Source organism: Patagioenas fasciata, chromosome 10 (assembly GCF_037038585.1).
Source record: "Patagioenas fasciata isolate bPatFas1 chromosome 10, bPatFas1.hap1, whole genome shotgun sequence".
NCBI classification, from domain to species: Eukaryota; Metazoa; Chordata; class Aves; order Columbiformes; family Columbidae; genus Patagioenas; species Patagioenas fasciata.
The window spans coordinates 19904229-19925400 of NC_092529.1; the positions used below are offsets into that span (position 1 = coordinate 19904229).

At 42.2% G+C, this 21172-nt stretch overlaps 1 protein-coding gene across 18 annotated transcripts in view; it reads left to right on the plus strand.

The window, feature by feature from the left end:
* CADPS (calcium dependent secretion activator) overlaps positions 1-21172 on the plus strand; it is a 211152-nt gene that overhangs the window by 152200 nt on the left and 37780 nt on the right. For 12 of the 18 annotated variants that reach the window (XM_071813271.1, XM_071813272.1, XM_071813273.1 and 9 more), the window contains 5 exons: positions 2485-2591; positions 8299-8455; positions 9424-9565; positions 16132-16278; positions 19386-19541. In XM_071813271.1, coding sequence (XP_071669372.1) covers positions 2485-2591; positions 8299-8455; positions 9424-9565; positions 16132-16278; positions 19386-19541 — 709 coding nt within the window. The remainder of the gene's footprint in view (positions 1-2484; positions 2592-8298; positions 8456-9423; positions 9566-16131; positions 16279-19385; positions 19542-21172) is intronic. The other 6 variants (XM_071813276.1, XM_071813277.1, XM_071813280.1 and 3 more) reach the window with 1 other exon arrangement.

A 21172-nucleotide genomic window follows, 5' to 3' on the forward strand; every position in this document is an offset into this window, starting at 1 on the left:
ATGTCCACATTTTTTTGTCTAGCAATGTCTGACATATGCAACATTTTCAAATATCAACGTCAGCACAAAATAACATTGTTGTTGCATAACATTTTGCATGAAAACTATGAATATGTATGAGCTTTACATGATGTTGGATGAAATGTTTGATAAGTATATCGTATACGTTTCATGTAACTGTCAGTGCTCCAGCTATCTTAGCAGAATATTCTGATGTATAGTAACTTAACCAGGGAAATATTTAAAATAAGAAGAAAAAAAATTAAGATTGACATCTGCTGGCTGCCAAAGTTGTATAAGCATCAATATTTTCTTTAAAGACAGCATCTCTGAGCAGTTGTTCTTATTAACACTTTTGTCTTTTAGTTGTATTTGAGAGCAGATCAGTGTTGCAAATGAGAATGGGCCTGATTCTGCTCTGATCAATGGAAAAGCTTCCCTTTGGCTTTGGAGGTGCAGAAACAACCAGAGCTTACTAAGAGACATGTCTTTGGACTACTTTTGCTCAAAAGGAAGAGATTTCTCCTTCTTGTAGCCAGTGAGAAGGAATGAGGAGTTAACCAGTAGTGCTCCAGTTTCAGTATTTGCCCAATAAATTATATTAAGGGAAACCTGGATTTTTTTGTCTGTTTGTTTGTTTCCATTGATACTAGAAATCAAAGGGAAAGTGGAAAAGAAAACCCCCAAGGCATAAATCAGCAAAAATTTAGAGTTCATTTGCATGGTGCTTTACCATGTTGCATCTCTCAGCTGAGCTGAGTGCCTGCAATGCCAGATTTCAGCTTGCTGAGCTCCGCTGAAGACCAACCATGTACCCCTCCCTCAGCCACCCAAATGTGGCCATTCTGAAAAATATGGCTTTCCTTTTCCTGGGAAGTTTGTTACCCATAAACAGGTATTCAGGGAAAAAGCAGAAGCAGGGAAGATTGTGATGTGGATAACTAAGTCCTTGAAGTTCACCAAGCCTTCAGCAAGGCAGGGACTTCTCTCCGGGTGAGCCAGGAGAGCGGAGCAGTGTCATCTGCATGCAGCCACAACCCACCAGTGAAGAACACCTAAACACTAGCGAAAAACTAGCGTGTGCAGAAGGCTGGAGCGAGATGCGCAGCCAGCACCTTGCGTGTTGGCAGGACCCGAGCTGCTGGCTGAGCTGGGCTCCTTTGGAAATCCCGGGGTGGCTGCTGGTAACAGAGCTTCAACGCACACGCTGCTAACGTTTTGCTGCGTGGGGCACGTACAGTCTGTTGTGCACGGCTTATTGCAGATCAGTTTGGCTATTTGGTTTTTGGTATTTCACCCATTTAGGAATTCTCTGGCTTTGATGCCATGGAGAGGACAAAATATACATCAGTGCAGAGGTAGGACTGGGCTGGTGTAGCTGCCCAAGTGCAACGCCGTTCTCTGCCGTAGCTGCACTCAAGAGCTGGGATTGGTGCCTGGTCATGAACCCAAGTGACGGTTCTGTGGTGAACATGGTGCCATGCCACAGCACAGGGGCATCCCCGAGGAGCAGATCTCCTCAGGGCCACCATCGCAGCAAGACTTTGTGCTGCTCAGGGAAATGAGACGGTGTCAGCTCACAGAAACCTCCTCGCTTGCACTCAGCCAGCTCCGTGGAAGCTGTCGTTCGATTAAAATGTGATTGTTTTCTTTTTCTCTATATTATTTCTAGTGAAACACTCCAAATGTTCCAGATTGTTAGCACCTCAAGTGTTTAATAAGCTATTCGCAATATAAATTACCTAGAATAATAGAATTCAATTATTTTTAAAAGTCTTCAGAAAATGCTGCAAAATAGCTCAATATAGCTGAACACCCCAGGCTCCAGGATTTAAACTCTTTGGTTTGTTTGCGGGGTTTTTGCTGTAAAGTTGCATCTCTTTTCCCATATAAATCTCACCTATGAGCACCTAGTGGTGTTTACCACTTTCCACTCCCTCCAGCATGCGTAAATCCTTGACCCTTGTGGAGTTAAATCCTGGAGCAAGGCAGACCTGCAATTTTTGCTTTCAGTAGCAGGTGACATTTAAATTGCTCAAGTCTGACAATTTATTAAAAGTGCAGACAGATTTGTTTAGATTGATCTTCTTAAAAGAATTTTAAAATAATATAGGTGTGATTTCTATAATAGCATCATCTACATTCAAGGATACATATTGTTCACATATTAGCGGCCAGATGCTGTCTTTAGGGAATGTGATGTTCTTATTTGAGCTGATAAAGTGTCACCATCTCACCATAAAGCTAAACAACTCTGACAGTATTGTGAAATTTGGAGCTGGAGCACTGTATTTTCATAGTATAATAACGAATGTGGCTTTCTGGTTTGCTTAGTACTAATTATATAAGCATTTAACATATGCATGAAAAGATCTTTAAAGCTGTAGAATATTATGGGATTATTTTAAAAAACATCTAAAATAACTTACTGTATGTCTAGCTTTTCGTTCTGCCTCCCTTTTAACTTGAGTTCTTGTACTACAGAAAATGTAGGCCGGTTAGTCACACCAGCTAAAAAGTTAGAAGACACAATACGTCTGGCAGAGTTGGTAATTGAAGTCCTACAGCAGAACGAAGAACACCATGCGGAGGTGAGCAGCACTGCCCTGCGAGGTCGTGTCCCCCAGGTCTCCAGCAGGCTCCGGTGGTTTGCTGGGGGCTTCCTCTATATCTGTGCTGTCTTCCAAGTGGTGCGGGGTTATCTTCTTGAAAAGCCAGAAGTGTTCTGAAATAATGGTGCTCGAGTGCAACGAAGGCGAAGTGCAGCTCAGGAAGATTGCTTTTGCAGAGGGGAGGGGGTGGCAAAAGGAGGGAATCAAAGTTCTGCTCTCCTCTACGTCAGTCTGCAGCCTTTCGTACAGCGCCAGCAGGAGCTGAATCTGGCCAAATGCATTCACCACCAGCCACATACAAGAGAAAACCTGTCCGCTCTTCTGAAAGGTCATATTTCCAAATAATGTCATGTGTTTGTGCCTCCAGACAGTATTAGCGGGGTCCCTGGAGCAGCTTACTTGTTCTGCTGGCCAGAGCTGGAGCAAGGAAAATCACCGCAAAACAAAGAAATTCTTTCTTTTGTCCCTTTCTGAGCATTCAGGTTGTTTCCAGGGGTTTCCCTGGGTCCCTACGGTACATGATTAACTCACCTGGTTTCCTGTTGACATCTTCGGTCTTGGCTTATTGGGAATACCTCAATTACTAGTCACGGAGGTTAGGATGAATTACTCTCTGTTACTCATTATTTGGGTTATCTAAGGCCTAATACAACTACTCTTTACTCTTCAAACCACTTTGATGAAAAGGTTCATGTTTTAAAACCACTGAAACCATGGCATAGTCAAATATAGACCAGAAAATCATGAGGCTTGATCCTGGAAACACTTGATCCCGGAAACACTTGATCCCGCAGACAGCTGACGTTGCTGGCTGTAGTCCTGCTCTCAGCACATTGGGACGTTTCTGCCCGAGCAAGTGACATTGCATACGTGTGTAAGTATGTGCAGGATTGAGCCCTGAGTTCTCTGTAACTCCAGTGCTCTTGGATACATATTGAAAAGTTAATAGTTTTGAAATTCAGAGTGAACAGTTATTGTTTATGACTGTAGGTAATGTAACACTCGTTCACTGTTTTCTCTTTTCCTTCCCATTGGTATATATATATATATACTCACTATATTTTGCATTAAGAGCATTTAGTAAATAATTTCACAATCACCTAAAAATCATTCCAGTATATATTGAATTTGCGGTATAATTTAACTTATTAACTTATTAAGAATACACAACAATCCACAACACCCAACTAATACCTGCTTGCATATTTAAATTTCCTCCCTGTTTTTCTACTGTTCATTCAATCTTGGATGATCCTGGCAGGGGAAAGAGGTATGTGACTAAACTGAATGAAACGAGTCACTCCTGTCATATTTCGTGCATGCCCTCTCAGTGCCATGTTTCCTACTGGGATTTTACCCGGGTTGCCCTCGCTTCCGTAACTTTATACTGAATAACAGCAACTTTGAGTCGGCTGCTTGCAGAGCTGGTAGCCTGACACAGGAGGGTAAATGTGGCATAGTAGTCTGGTCCATGCATGTAGCAATGGGTATATTTTACGAGCGCTGCAGTTACATCCCAACACAACCCTACCTGCCTGGACTCTCTCCTCAGCCTGTTGTTACCTCTGTCGTTTTGCATTCACCCAACCTCTAGTGCCACTGTGGTGGAGATGGACTAAGTACTACACGAGTGCCTAGAATGGTAGTGGTCTTCCTCTGGTTTTGTCTGTATGTGCCTTGTACTGGATATACAGTATTTATATGTAGAGAGAGAATATATGGGGTGAAGAGTGAAATAAACTTCATTTTCACAAAAGCGAGGGGGCCCTCGACAGCGCTGCGCTTGCACGCGAGCTACGATAACCTGTCCAAGGATAACGAGTGTTTTATTCCACTCATCACCAGCACAGGCTGGATGTACAACCAGGCAGGAAGGAGCTGTCTTTAGAATGCAGGTTATTTTGAAAATAGTAGACTTCTGAAGAAAGTGGTTCTGGGGCTGGTCGTGTTCAGCCAGCCACGCTGCCGAGATCCTCACCAGGAGGAAGACTCAAAATTATTCTTCAACATCTTTTGTTATCACAAGGTTTTGATCAGAGACAGAAGGTTAATGTCAGCACAGATAGGAGGCATCCCAGTCTCTTCTTCTGAATGGTGACCTGGAAGGGTGAAATTCATCTCTCTCCAGAAGGCCGGCACGCTGTGGGTACGTTATCGAGTCCCCGTCCTGAGGGTGGCTGTGGCATTTCAGCAGCGTACAGGCAGCTGGCCAGCTCTCCGCACACTTTGAATTGCACCCAAAGGAAGAGAGAGAAGAGGCGGGGTGGTTTATCACTGATTTTTATTATGCGTTGTAGCCACGTTATGGTCACACTGTGCAATGAGAATTGCTGAGGTGTTGCACTTGTTTGGTTTTTTTTTCAAATTGTTCCAGGTGAGGTTTTTTTTGACATGTTGTCCATTCACCTGGAGAAGGTTCAACCTGCAAAATGCAACTCTTCACTCTACCTCGAGTGTTCAGCAGAAAGTTAAATTGCACCACTTACTGAAGAAATGCATTAATTTACTAAAAGCCAACAGTTTTTACAATTAAAACATGCCCCTTTTTTTTTCTCCACATGGACGTCCAGGCAGACTCGCTAATGAGAACGTGGAAAGTAATACTCAGAGCATGAAAGATGTTCAAAAAATGTTACAACAGAAGTACTGTGCCTAGTCAGTTGGGTTTTTCTTACCCGTAAGAGAGAAACCAACCAGCGCAGGCAGAGATGCAGCAGAAACCGTGCGCCTACGTCTGTAATCTGTGAGAGCGGGAGGTCTCTGTCATTGTGTCATCTCTCCCATCAGATGTCTCCCACCTCCCTTTCCCTTCCTCTGGATGACTGATGACAAATGCCAGAGACGATGGCATTCACCTATTTTAAAACTTGTGTTTTCTCTCTCTATGTATACGTATGTGTATATGTATATATGTATTTTAACTCCTTGAGGTCATACATATATACATGTGTATCCATGTGTAAAATATACAATAATAGGTGTGTTTGACTAGAAAGCACACTTTTTTTTTTCTCCTTTACATTGTGTTTTGAGCAAAGCAGGTAAGTAGATGGTAAATAAATGAAATGTTACCATCTTGAAGGAGATTTTCAAAGTGTGGTGTTACCACTCCCACCACAGGAAGGTTCTGTTCACTGAAACTAGGGAGGAGGAAGTTGGGGATCCTGACATAGAGACTTACGGAGCTAAAATTTGGCTTTTCCAGCAAAAGGGAAGCTGACTGATTTGGGCATATTTTTTTTTTTTCACAAATGATCACATGCTTTTCTTCATAATTTCTCTTAAGAATAGCTTTTTTTTTTTTCCTTTTTCGTGGATGCAGGTTTTTATTGCAGGACTCTGAAGTATTTATGTTGGGATTTGCTGCAGAACATATTCTTTGGCCTTCCCTCTTTTCCCTCCCCCAAAAATGTCGGTTGCTGTTGGTCTTTTGAGGTGCTGTCTCTTTGCCCGCCGCCCTGCGGGCAGTACCCGATGGGCACGCAGCATGGCGGGCTCTTGGCAGGCGGAGGCACAGCCAGAGAAACCACGTCAGAGCAAGGACAGTCCCAGCACCCTCCTTGAAAACCACAGAGAAGCGCTGTTAGGTTAAGAGGATGCTCGTCAGCTCATTTCCCACTTGCGCTTTGGGGAGAAGGTTTGAGCAGGCATCAGGAGCAGACCTGGGTCTTGGTGTTTTCAGTTCCTAGGTGGTTTCACAGTGGTGTGACACTTGCCGAGTCAACACTCCCGGGCATTTGGCCACATGCTCGGTTGGACACCAGCACCAGACATGGGAAGAAGAACTGAAGAGCATTGCCACCCATGATCAGCCCTCTGGGCTCCCTCGCTTCCATTTTGGCTTTTCCAGAGTAACGACTCTGCAGACGCCCAAGGTCACCACCACCACTACCCCTGAGCTTTCCAAGCACCCAGGGCTGGTGTTGCTGCAGCGGTGCCCACGAGCTTCCTCCATGTGCCTGGGGCTGGGGGCAGTTTGCAGATGAAGGAGCCCGGTGTGGCCGCCTTGTCCCCATGCCATGACCACAGGGACACAGTAACCTGCTGGTTTTGCTGCTCCAGTCACAGCGTTTGCCCAACCTGCCTCTGGGAACTTTCATGGCACAGCCCACCACATCCCCATCTTCATTCCCATGTCAGCGTAGTCCCAATACTAAGATTAGTTTGGGGGTTATTTGGTTACTTTGGTTATTTTACATCCTGGATGTTCTCCAGGCACATAATGCCCAGTGCCACATCCAACCTATCCGTGTCTTCACACCAATTTTACATCAAGTCATGGAATAATGGCAGGGCAATGTCGGCCTACTTTATACTTTGGGGGAATGAAGGAGTGGAAATAGTCCCAAAGACCCCCTGCCAATGTCACTGGCAGCTGAGGAGTCAGGCCAAAATAGGAAGAATTAAAGGGGTCGATGGCAGTGACCTGGTTTTGGGGCGCTGCTCCCTCGCCATGGCCAAGGGAACCAGCAGCTGGAGTTGTGCTCTGCACATCAGTGCAGTTCTTCAGCGATTAATCAAAACTGAACCCTGAGAAAGCGAAAGTCCATTCTGCTTATTCATGTCTGCTAAAATCTGCAAAAAATCCCCCTCCCTGACCGGCAATTCCTCTTCGAACCGATTCATCTACCCTCAGTCTTTTCCGTTTCATCTCCAGCCTTGTGCCTATGCTAGAGGTTTCTTTTTCTTTCAAAGTGCCGGAAAGATGTTTCTTAGATCCTTTAAGTCACTGAGTAATTTTCTGTCACTTGAAAATGACAGCACATGGTCCTAACGACAGCACTTCTCATATTGCATGTTCCCAGCCAGAAGTGATTACTAAACACGCATGCATGCGTTTGCAGCATTCACATCTGAGCCATGTATGATGTGAATGTCACGTCAGAGAGCCCGCACAGTGACTTTTAAGGACCCATGTGCATGAGAATGAGTTACTTCACTGATATTTTTTGGTTTTCAAGTTTAGATATATTTTTTTCCTGCCTCTGTGAAAATACAGGCTTGCCGTAGATTTTTTTTTTATCTTGGCATGTTGATAATAGAGCTTTGTAATTGATTTCCTACTCAGTAGCGTTATAAAGGTGGTAGTGTGTTTCTATGGATGTGTATAGCTAACCATGTAAAATGAACAGTGCTGTAATAACTTTTACTGGTGATGCTTGGAATATTTCTAAAGAAGAGTGTGAGTGATTTAGGACAGATGTGAATATCTTAGGCTTCTAGTTTTTCAAGACGAATAGAAGTAGTCAATCCAAATAAATTTAAACTGTTGAAAAGTACAGCAGAAAACCCGCAAGCAGAGTGAAGAAACTCCCAAATTTCTGTACTTTAGAATAAGAGTTAGATTATTTTTCTGATAATTAGCATAATTAAAGATTAATGAAGTCATTTATTGTAAATTGAACAGATGAAACCTTCTCTGCCATGTTACAGCTGTGTGCTTTTACAGTGGAACTCTGAACAGATCTTCTTTAAGAAACCTTTTCATTAAAATAGCAGTGCCTAATTCCTGTGATTAGCACTGTCTGTGCAGGCCAGCACTCTAAAGCACTGTTCTCTTTACAATAAAAGTAGTTTCCATGGGATGCACTTTTTTTTTGTTTTGAGATATGTGGCTTAACATCTTTCCCTGTGCTTTGTTAAAACTAATATACTTCTTTATTGTCTTTTTCTACCAACTCTGAAGGCCTTTGCTTGGTGGTCAGACTTAATGGTTGAGCACGCGGAGACCTTCCTGTCACTGTTTGCTGTGGATATGGATGCTGCGTTAGAGGTGCAACCCCCAGACACCTGGGACAGCTTTCCACTCTTTCAGCTTCTAAATGATTCCCTCCGTAGTGACTGTATGTATTGTATTTTGATCATCTCTTTTTTCAGTGGGCAGCTCAGGTTACTGATAATACTTTCAGCCTCTCCGTACTGCACAGAGAACTGAGATGGGTAGAGATTTACAGTACATACTCTTAGCATCAGCTTGATCTTGTTCCATTTCCACTGAAAAAAAACCACACAGACTTCCCTTAAATCAAATGCCTCAGCCAAAGGGGAGAAGCTGAACTTCTGTTTTGCTTCATCTTCTCACATCCCTTGGTAATGGCTGCCTGATAAGCAGGGAATTAGGTACTCTATCTCACTGCCATTAAATGTGGGTATCATTTTATATGTGTGTACTGCATTTATTTAACATGGAGTAAACCAGTCCCTGCTTTAAAACACTTCATAGAAGACAGGAAATTATTTAAATTAAAATAAATGCAAGCAAGAGTAATTCAGAAGAATTGTGCTTCTCCAAAGCACATGAGCCCAAAGCCCTTGGGGATCTGGCACTCTGGCAGGGGGTCCTGCTGCTCCCTGGGGAGCTGGCGGCAGAATTGGCATTGCCTTGGGTTAGGTCCCAGCCCAGGGCCCCAGTTAGATTGCTACAACCACATGAAAAAGCCAGGGACTCATCCTCAGAGAGCAATTTCCAGCATCATGGTCGTGAGTTACCATGATTCTCCTACCTGCTAAAGCCATGATGTTTTCCATGCTGTATTTCTTACAACCCTTTTATTCACAGGAAGTAATAATGTGTTTGTAAGTTTGACTTTAATGGAAAAGATTTGTTGTCTGTTTATTTGTTTGGAGTAAGAAGCCATTCCTGCTGTCTTTGTCGTGCACATTGGTGCCTGATGCCAGCTCCTTTTATGTTTTTGAAGTTTCTTCCTGTTGACTGACAAATTTCATTATGTAATGAAGTGCCACGCTGTGGATTGTTACAGAGCTTTTAGTAACAGTAGTGTCTTACTATACTTTTATTTATCTATTCTAGATAATTTGTGCAATGGAAAATTCCACAAACACCTCCAAGACCTGTTTGCTCCACTTGTTGTTAGATATGTCGATCTGATGGAGTCCTCAATTGCACAGTCAATTCACAGGGGCTTTGAGCGGGAGTCATGGGAGCCAGTAAAGTAAGGAAACCTCCTTTGATACAATCGGAATTTGGGTGCAAATGGATGGAGATTCACACAGAGATGAATTAGCAAACATTAGACTGGACATGCAGAAAGTGCTTTGGATTTTCTAGTTTAATGCTAAAAATAGAAGGCCTGATCTTTTCAGGGTTTTCAAGTTAATGAGGGAAATGGTATTTGCTTTTTGAAATACGTTGCTGCCTCAGTTTGAACTGTGTGCCCTTGGACATGGAAGCATGGAAATGTGAAAACCCTCTTAGCTGGCATGGCTTTTTGGATCCCACTCCAAAAGGTCTTTTCCAGTGCTGCTTTTGAACTCAAATAGCTCCTTTTCAGAACAAAAAAAAACTGGCTTCACTGTGTTCAGGCCAGCCCTATAACCTGTGTGAGTCATTGCTGTACTTGTTCTTCTCAATACTCATTTTTTCCGCCCACCCTGTGGAGGGACAGTGCAGCGTTTTGCTTCTCGCATCAGCCCCACGGCTGATGGCTGCACGTGTCCCCATGTCCCCACGCAGCTCTGCTGGGTCCCAGCTCCCTTGCCTGCAGGATTAGGCATGCAGAAACCATAGTGAAACATGGGCGAGGTGATTCAAGCAGAATCAGTTATTAAATTTGGAGAACTAGGAATTCACCAGCAAGAAATTGGTAGCCCAAGAGAAACGCAAAGAGCTGGTGAATTATAAAATTGTGGCGTGTGCTTTGGATTACTGTTGTTATTTCACAGGTTTTGAAGCATTGCTGAACCCTGTCATGCTTGCTCTAAAAAAGCCAAGTAAGATCCTATGAAGGAAAAAGGTATTAGAAGAGAAAGATCAACCCCTTGCGAACAGTGAGAGTCTGACAGTCCCTCAGATGGGACTGGGACCAGGTGACCTCTGAAGGGACTATTTTCCCTGCTTTTTTGTGATCCTCTAGGCAAAGTTAAGTGGCACTGCACTCTTGGAGGTTGCAGTATAAAAGAACGTGTGGTCTTTCAGGGATTTTCACACCAAATATGTTCCGTTTACAAGGAAAAGAGATTTTGTTCGGCAGCCAGCTTCCCATATGCAACCTGGAGTCTGAGAACCCAGGTTTTTTCCTTTCTTTCTTGTGCATCTTCAGCATTCATAAGGATTCTGCCTGCCAAATCTCAGGCCTTTTCTTGACACCTGATCATCCCCTCTGTTTTGAGTGGGGTTAAGTGGCTGGCGTTCAGGAGCCTCTCTCACTTCCCATTTGCTGTCTTTGGTCTGCAGGCTAACAGGATTAAAAATCCTAAAAAATCTTGTTTCAAATAAGCAGATGTGACCCAGAAAACATACAAGAAATAGATCTTTCGAGTAGGAGAATGCCATTTTTACTGCCACTCCTTCAAGCAGAATTGCACTTTGAAGTTAATGTTCACTTTAGTTTCAGAGCTCTGCTTTAGCAATGAATGTGTTTGTATTTCCTTGTCTGTTACAAGACAGAGGCAGTGAATTCTGTGTACCTATCCACCTCAGTCAAGTACTCAATAAGCAATTTGTTCTGCTTTTTTCTTTTGTCAGAAGCTGACATAATTCTGGCTTTTAATGACTTTAGTGGCTTAACTGTAGATGTCCGTAAGTACTTGGTCTGGTACTTGCCTGTCAAAATGTTTTATCCCTGGATGTGCCATTATGTATCATTTTCAGGTTATCTTTGATAGTTATAAAATATAGTTATCTTTTCTTAGTTATCTTGTAATGGTTATTCCCTTCTGGAGTTTCAGTTAGGGAGTGCTTTGAGCATTGCAGTTTCAAGCGGAAGCCCAGGCTGAACTATCTGTCTTACAGACTTGGGTATTTAAAAGATTTCTTCCAGCAGGAAAGTGGGTGCTTTTCACAAGAAGCTTGTGTCCATCTGGTGAAAAGATGCACTCTGGGTTTCTTTTTTTCACTAGTTGGTATTTTGTTCTTGTGTCTCACAAAAGTGCGAGTTGCAAATGCTGGCTTAACGCGATGCGACTCGGCGAAGGAAGGTACCGGCGAGCTCACAGAGGGTGGCACATACTGTGTAAGGAAAAAGAGGGGTGTCGTTCCTAGGATCTTATGACAGTTTGGATATGCTGTTCAGAACTAAATGTTAAGGCATCTTCATCTTTTGCCTCCTGGGCAGACCACCTGCTCCTCTTTGTCTGATCAACAGCAAACTTGCAGAAAAACTCAGGTCGGAGACTTATTGATTTGCCCTCATGTATCCACCTCCTTCTACCCCCACACGTCCATACTGCAGCACAGTTGAATTTTTGACCTTTGATTTTCAAATAGTTTGGACCAGCCGATTCTCATCCAAGCCATGGCCTTCCATTGCCGCCTCTCCAGCAGAGCTTTTTGGGAACTGAGAACACTGCAGTGTGTTTTTTTCATGGCTTTCCTCTGCTTTGAAGAAAGGTCTTCAGGTTGGCCAGAAAAGGTAGATCATCGTGACTGTCTGTTCCACCGAGCTTACTGTTGTTCTGCTTTGGATCTCCACAGTGAATCGTGAGAAGGAAATCTCATTATCTCCTGTTAACGAAGAAATTATTCCACAACATAGAGTCTTTCGAAAGGGTTTCTCTATGCTTGTGCTTGCAATCGAGGCTGAAATATGTAGCCCTCCATAACCTGACCAGATGGCAGTTTGCAAGCTTGTATTTCTTCTATTTTCATTGCCAAATACTCTGCACCTTATGCTACGAGGAGTTAGGTATAGAAATCACAAACAGTGAGAGAGATACGGTTAAGTAGTGAAAACATGGGGGGAAAAAGCATCGCTGTAATGTGCCTATGAGGGCTATGTAATCTGCCTCTGCAGAGCTGCTGAATTTGCAGGGGGTCCGTGCCCTATAGCTAGAGCAGCTGGTGCGCTTGTATGAATTCACGCAGAGAAATGTGGAACACTTGTCCTTTGCACAGTCATCCAAATACGGGGGATACAGAGTAGGTCTGTTCTCTGGTGAGTTGAGAGGTCTTGGAAAAGTAGGGTTTGCAATGTTTTTTTTTTCATGCTAGCTTCTCGGAGAACGCTGATTTTTCTTGCAGCCAGCAGACACGTACGTGTGTGTGTGCGTGTGTGCGTGTGCGTGTGTGTGTGTCTCTGTGTGTGTGTCTGTGTCAAAAGATCTTTTTGAGCAAATGTTAAAGCTGGTGCAATGACAACCAATTTCAATCACTTAACTAGGACATTACTCATTGACCTATGGCTGTCTCTACCACACTGTAGTCCTGGCTTTAGCATCTATTAATTGCTCACTAACCCTCTTCAAACTATTTATAAATGTATCATTAATATAAATGTAAGCAATTGAACAGTATGATTATACCAATCATTTTATAAGGTTGTACTGCTACAGAGCGCTAGTGAAAATGTTCCCTGTTAGAAGAAGCACCATTGTAATGAAAATGAGTGGTTTTGTTACTATTCTGGGTGTCAGTCACAGGAAGAGCACAGATTTGACTGCCTACTTCACTATCAAGCTCTTTGCTTCACATCAAGGCTTTTACGAAAGATTTGCTCTTGAGCATTTGCTCAGCCTAGGCAGTAAGGTCGTAAATGTTTATAGCAGTGGAAGAGGGAGACATTTGCATCTTCCATCACTAAATCAATTCAGGCATCCCATAGGAAGTGAGCATTTAAGTATGGACACAGGTCTCCTAAAAATGTTGTGATTTTTGTGCCCTCCTTTCAGTACTAGGGCAGCTCTACAGGAGCAGACCCTGTGCAATTGGGCTTGTCTTCTGTGATGGGTGCTCCAGGACAGTGTGAGCGTTGGGATGTTTTACAGGGGTATGTCGCCAGTCTTTTTGCAGTGAGAATTTCCCAGGAGACAGTCCAGGTGAAACCCATTTACGCAAGCACCAGACACAACTGGGGCTGAATCAGAAGAAGCCAAGAAAACAAGCAGTACAGCTCCAGAGCGTGCGTCTTTTATCAAACGTATCAGGATCCAGTCCTGAAGCCGAGTCGTCTTAAATCAGACAGCCCTCATCTTGTTGATGCAAATGCCCACATTCCCTGCCTGATGGCTGAGGTTATATTTAGCCATCTATATTAAACAGGCATGGCTGGCTTCTAGAAACAGTTTCTCATCTTGGACCTGTAGTTTTTATGGTCTGAGCAACTGCAGGCTGGAACATTTGTTGATAATATTAATCATTTTTTACAGGTCTCACTGCAACTGTTAGTCAGATAATTAGATCAGTTGAACCTGCAAAACTGTGCATGTCAATTCAGGAGAATATTTTTTAAATTAGTTACTGTATGTTAACATAATATACTCCATTATTTTGCTGTTTTGTTTTCTTTTAAGAGTACTAACTTATTCTTGCAACATATCCTTGCATCAGCAAAATAATGTGTTGTATAAAAGAAATATGTTTCCTTGTGAATATAGTATACTGTTTACTCTAGAAGTCATATTTTATTAATACAGTGTTTTTATTAATATAACACTGTCACTTCTTGAATTTTAATATTAAAACCAAAGGTCCTCTGATTTATGTATTTACCATCTGGCTAAGTTATTTAAGTTGCTTTTCCTTATACATTTATATGTTGTCCACCTCTTGCTATTTCTTTATTTATTCCATATCACTATCTAACCACATGCACTGCCATTTCTGAAGATTTAACACTCTCTCAATCACTATGGAGTCTATGTCTCATTCAGTAATCATATAATCTTACTAGCAGATACAGTATGAATGGAAACAATGGACAGCTTTGTTACGTTAGTAAATTCTCATATCCGCTTACTGGCAAACAAAGACAACAAGCAGATAGCGTGAAGTGAAATCTACTAAGAATCATAGATACAACAGAAAACAAAAACATACCATTTTTAAATTTTTTTTTACTGGAAAAATATTTTGGATTGTGTTTTTTCTTCACAACAGGGGACTTTATTCACAAAGGGAGAATGAAGAATGAAGATAAAATCTATTCCCTAAGACTTGCCACCAATGACAAGCTGAGCTCTTGCAGAGATGTGGTTCAAATCTTCTGTTGCATTAGGAAACACTTGTTCAGTACAGCCACCTCAGTTCCATTAGTTTGGTTTCCGATATATAGAACTTGCATTAAGAAACAGAGTTCAAAATACGGCTTAGGGAAGTTGCTAAGATTTTAATATTCCTTGAAAGATATATTGCATAATTTGATAGTTTTCCAAGAGTCCAGATAGTGCTGCCTGGACCAGTGACTGATTTTTTCCAGGGGAATGGGAGAGACCTCCTGAGGTGGCACCTCCTGGCGCGGTCACTGGGAGCAGGGAAGTTTCAATGGTGAAGCCGTGTCCATGCACATCGATGAAAAAGCTTCCAGTAGCTTCAGCAGTGCAGGGAGAAGCTGAAATCCTGATTCCATTTTCTCGGAGCCCAAATAATGATCTGGTGCAAATGATGTCAAAGCATCTGGTTTTGTTCTTCAAATGGGACTGTAAATCACCTGTGGGTTGTGTCCCATTGTGCCATGTAGTATTACTAGATTAAGGCAGAAGATACAGTTCCGAAACTGGCTTCTGATTCCCAAATCCCATGACATTTTTATTTTGTATGTAAAATATAACTGCAATCAGATACTTATTAAAATATAATTAGACCAAGTATAACAACTAGAGACCTACCACACTAAAATACATCAGGGTGTTTTGCAAACTTCGAGCATGCAGTGCTGTCACACCACACAATGTTTCAGGAGAGTACATCACATTAAATTAATGCACTCGCTCACTTTTAAAAGATCTCCTTTTGCATGACAGTTGCATGTCTGAAAATATTTCTTGAAGTCGTGATGCCTAACTACACATGCTTCTTAAATTAACCTTTGAATGTCTTAATCTTCCTATGGCCCATTTCCAGCCAAGAAATATTCACATAACAGTGCTGGATTTATTAAAGGCAATTAATTCACAGTGCACATGTGGAGCAGGACCCAGGAATGAAAGGGCAGGCTCAGGGCACGAGACTTACCTTGGGAAGAACCTTGGGAAGAACCTTGCTCCAAATTAGCACATCTCTGTTATTTGTAGAGTATAAGATAAACAGAGAGGTTTTGGAGTGAAATAGCAACTCAACTGAATATGTTGTCAGAACTCTTATGGACTTCTGCAGGGCTGGAATTTCAAACTATTTTATTATTTTGAATCCAAATTCTCTAGTAGATCTCTTAGTTTAGCTCTTGCATCCAGCCAGCCTGTGTAAGAACTGAGGCTTGCTTCCTTACAAAAGAGATTTTTCCAAGGAAAGGCTGCTTTCTGCACTTTGAAATGGTATCAGGACTTAAGATGGAGTTATTTTCTGTAGGTGTTTGAGTACTCCATTAATTTGCTACCTTGTGATTCTTCTTCCCGTTCTGTTTGTTTTGTTGGGTTTTTTTTAAATGACTTCCTTTTTATTGCAGACTGCAAACCCAGTACACTTAAGCCTCCATACTCATGCTTCTTCCTGAAATGTTTTGCTTTAGTTTTTTAACTGTCGTCCTGCTGTGAACTTTGCAGATTTGTTTATGAGTGTCATGTGCTTCTGCTACATCTGCATTGTCACTGTTATGGTATTTTTTCTTTCTGTCTGTTTCTTCCACAGGAGTTTAACAAGTAATCTGCCCAATGTGAATCTACCAAATGTGAATCTCCCTAAAGTACCAAATCTACCAGTTAACATCCCACTAGGCATCCCACAAATGCCTAGCTTTTCTGCACCGTCATGGATGGCTGCTATTTATGATTCTGAGTGTGTATTCAGTTCAAATTAGATCTCATTTAAATTTAAAGTAATCTTGGCATGGATATGTATTGTTTGTTTCTGTGCATTATATAAAACTTTAAAGAGTGATACTGTTAATTAGACATTTTCTGAATGAGACACTAGTGAATTTCTGGCATGTGTATTTTGAGGATTTTTTTGTATAAATCTTGAATATTCCCACTGAGAGTTTGAGCAAGTATCTTGCTTTACAAAATAGCTGTCAACAATGGGACATGGTCTGAACAACATACAAACCACAGAACTTATAATGCAACATTATGTGTCTCAGCAGAGAGTTGTGTCCAAAAGAGAAGATGAAACAATTTCAATGCCAGTCAACCAATTTCTGTGGACCAGATGTAGATCTAAATGTGCATTATATTTAATGCAAGCTCCTTGTTTCCTAGATAATATTTTTTGTCTTGATTTTGATGGAACAGTTTAACAAAGAGGAGCACCCTGCAACAGTTTTTTATTCATGCTGGGGGAGGTCCCAGGGAGCAATTAAAGCTCCATGGCCATCATTACAGCCTGAATAATGCTGTAACCAACTGAGAAAAGATATTTTCAAAGTGATCTTTAGATTATGGCCTGGAAAAGCGGGCACAGTGTCAAAGCGATCGATCTGCAGGCACCTTGTGCTCCTTGGTCCCTGTCCAAGCATCCCAGGGTGCACAGCTGGAGCACAAATCCTGAACACAGATTAGGCAACTTCTGTTTTTATAGCAGATTTCCCTTAAAAGTCCCAGCCACCAAGCAGCGTGGATGGCGGTACACAGTGGGCTCAGCCCACATCTCAGCATTTGAGGTGGCTCATCTCCCAAGATGCCCTAGCACAGCAACTGAGATTTTGCCAGTTCTCCATCCAAATTCCTAGAGGTTATTTAGGGTTGGCTTGGGGTGGTCTCAGCCAGCACTACACAGATGTGTTACTTTTTCCCCACATTCTCACTTAAAAGGTAAAACTGAAGGAGCCCCCAGAATTACCCCCTTCGCTGTCACCAAAACATCTTTGATTACATCTACACCTGGAGTCCACCAAAATGCCTCTACCATTAGCCTTGCACAGGCTTTATTGCAGACCAGTTATAACAAAATGGAAGTAAAACAGATGTTTAATTTTTTAATAGATTTGTTAAACTTTTTCAATATTAGTACCATAATTTATGTTTCAAAGCTATACAACTCATATTCATGCTAAGATAGCTATATTAAAGGCTAGCTTAGGCATTTGTCTGTAAAGAGTACTTGAAAGTTTTAATCTTTGTGCATGCTTCTGTGGTATTGCCCTTGAAAAGATAAGAATCATGTCATGACAGAAAATTGGATAATCCCTCTGAAAATGCTTGAGCATCAATAGTATATTGCAAGCTGCCTGCGTGATTAGAGTAATTGCAGTGCTCACAAGCGGAATATTAACAGTGCCTCTTGGAAATGAATATACTATATTGTTTACTTGCATAGAGCCCTAATCAAAAGTCAGAAAAAGACCAAGAATAATACTTTTAAAATTTTGAAACCAAATGGATATCATACTGTTGCTGTAGTGAATGCCAAATATTGTATTCTTATGTGTTTAATTATGTAAAACATAAATTCATGCAGTTCCAAAACTGGGTTTAGACTGTTAAAGCTTATTTATACCAAAGCACAGGTTTGAACCGGGCAAAACTAAAAACTGACAGTGGATGAACTCTTGAGACTGCTGTGCAAACTAGTCCCCTGGTTGAAGGAAATGCCTGATTCTTTATCTTTTCATCTCCCTGGTTTCCTTTTACTCACCCTTCCCCTCCATCGAGGACATGTTACCTGTCGCTTAGTGTCAGATACGTTTCTCCTACAACCGAGACGATTCGTTCTTTATCTCGTTAACTCTGTTAGCGCAGGACCCTGCAGGACCCCTCGAGCATGTTGGGACTTTGGTTCTCACCTTGCAGTAGCCGTGTCTGCATTAGCTCTGGTCTCCTCTAGCATTAATTCAATGCAGCTGGCATCTGTCGCAATAGAAACACCCTCCCTCATCTGTTTCTATAGATGATGTCAGCACAAGTCGTAATGCATGGTGTGTTAAATATCTTCTAAATTACCGTGTTAGCATTAGTGGTATGCGAGGAGGGGGATGAAATTCTTGAAGCTCCCCTGGTTAATTGTTCTGAAAAAAAAAGTGAGGGAGAAGGAAAGAGGTAGAGAGGAGGGTTACGGATGCATAAATTTCTCTGCGCAAACAGAGTGCAATCCAGTTCTGTATTTTTATTCTGTGAGTGGAGGTTTGAGATATAATTATACTGTGAAAAGAACCGGTGTAGCTACACACTGCAGGACCAAAGACTTCCATCTGAGCAGGGCTGTGGGTATGAGAATATACACTTGGGAGAGAAATTCCGAGTTTTGTGGCAGACCAAAGATGTTGCAAAATAAATTTTAAAAAATGGAAATTTGTTGTCCTATCCATGCCTTTGCAAGAGGCAGATCTGTGAAAAGGTGCAGCAGTCAATCCTGCCAAAACTCCTGGCTATGAGATGTCTAGTGCCCTTAGCTCAATTGACTTACCCCAATTTTTTTTCAGCTGTTGAAGAGATAAAGCGTGTCCTCGCTCACCACTTGTTAGCACTGTCCCTTAAGTGGAAACGGGGGTCTCACTGGGGGGGACAAAGCAAACTCAAGGTGTAATCCAGAGTGGGGCGAATTGCATGAGACCCTAAATCTTAATAACTGCATACAGCTCAGTATGGCAGTTATTATTGATCGAGGATTTTCTACCACAGTTTCTGGCCTTAATTCTTAATAATCACATATGTTAATGTGGTTATTAACTAAGGCTGATTTTTACCATACACACATTCTTCCTGTTAATATGTGTAACTCATAATGTTGTCTTACTCATCTGGTCTGGAAAGTTTTGTGGGTTATGACAGCAAGGTAGATTAGGCAACTGTATGGTAAAACTCAAAATCCTGATGGTGGAGATTGCCAGCGTTGTCCTGTGTATGAAACTACTGTCTGCTCTACACTTGTTGCAGGAATGGTCTCCACATCAGGTTACAAAGAGCCTGATGACACTTATGACTTTTGTTCTCATTTTGCCCTGCTAGCAATGGATCAGGCACCTCGGAAGATCTATTCTGGAAACTTGATGCCCTGCAGACCTTCATTCGGGATTTGCACTGGCCTGAGGAGGAGTTTGGAAAGCACTTAGAGCAACGCTTGAAGCTTATGGCGAGTGACATGATCGAGTCCTGTGTGAAAAGGTACATGCCCATGAGCAAACCACTCATTTTCCTCATAGGAGCTCACAGGATGCAGTTGTTTCTTCTGTCTTATTATCAATGAAGCTTCACTTCAACCACCATTTATTAGGCACCCCAGCTTAGATCCGTGCAGCACAGGCATGATGGAAAGCCACCGCATTGCTGTGAATTATGGACTTTCCCAAGCAAGCACTTCTCTGTTGAGCCCCTGGAGAATGCATATTCACAAGTAGACAATGAATCACTTGTTCTTTCAAGCTTTATGGGCTGTTACTTATTATCGGTGCTGCACATGAGGTAAATGCAGTTTGGTGTCGACTGCTGAAGGCATAGCCCTAAGTAAGATCCCAGGACCCACCCGAAAAACACAAATCCATGAAAAAAACAAGCAAAAGAAGTGATCTCAAAAAGGGAATAATGTGTAGATTGGTATACAGGTGTCACATCTGCCACTGATAGAGAAAAGCTCTGTTGTCTCATCCCGCATTGTTTGCAGATCTTCCAAAACACAGAGGTTTCCTTAAAGAACTTCTAAACATACAGGCAGCTGTCATTTTGAAAACAAAAAGTTACAGTTAAATTTCCAACATTTCCACAGTGTTTTATGTTCATTTGACCTCAGAGGTAACGAGGCAGGGGGAAGACATGAACTTTGTGTTCCATTGTGTGGAAATTAATAGACCAAGAGATGAACTAAAGGAAAAATGAGTGCCAAATATATCTGGTACAGGCTAATATTAGCTGCAATGTGTGATGTGGCTGTTCTGTACCACAATCGCCTGGCCACTCTGCAAGCACGAGCGCGGCATTTATTGTTTGCGTGTTCCTCACAGTCTGGCTGTGCAATGTCACCATCGGAGAAGGCACGTTCGGTCCCTGAGATGTAGGCAGGAGACTTGCCCACAGGAAGGCAGGCAGCTCTCACAGTTCCGAAATAAAACCCAGTGCATTTTAAGTGCAATGAGACGGTCGTGACGCCTTTGGCATTGAGCAGTTCCCCCTTTATTGTAGCAGCTCGTCCTTGGTCCTTTGGCTGACACAAAACCTGAGCTTTAGTTGTCCTCCCATTGTCAGACTGTCCTTGAGGAGCAAATGCTGGAGCCCTGTTCCTTGCTCTGCCTACCAGCACCGCCAGCAAAATGCTCATTTTCTGGTGTTTTTTTTTAAACATTTGAAGGTGGGCACCTTTGCTGCACCTGCAGTGCAGTTAAAGCTGCCATGATCTACAGAAATAAGACCAGATTAGCTCAGCTGAGATAACTGGGAAAAATAAGCAAGTTTCCAGGTACATCTGAAGAAGGGCTTGTGTGCCTGAAAGCTGTTTGTTGGTTTGGTTTTTATTTTCCCCAACTGCTTCAACCTTTCTACAAATACGTTGCCCCTCTGTGAAAACCTGGCCCTGCTTGTAATGATACTACTAAATATAATGGTTCTGAGCATAAGTAAGTAGGAACATGTTCATCTCTGCGAGGAGATGGAAAATCCCAGTTACTTTGGGTCCTTTCGGTAATTATCAAGATTCTAGTCCCCGAGTCCAGGCTAAATCTGGCACTGGTAATTAAATCAGTTCAAATGCCACTGCTGATGTAAACCAATATGCTGCCTTCCCTATTTATATCACCTGCAAACAG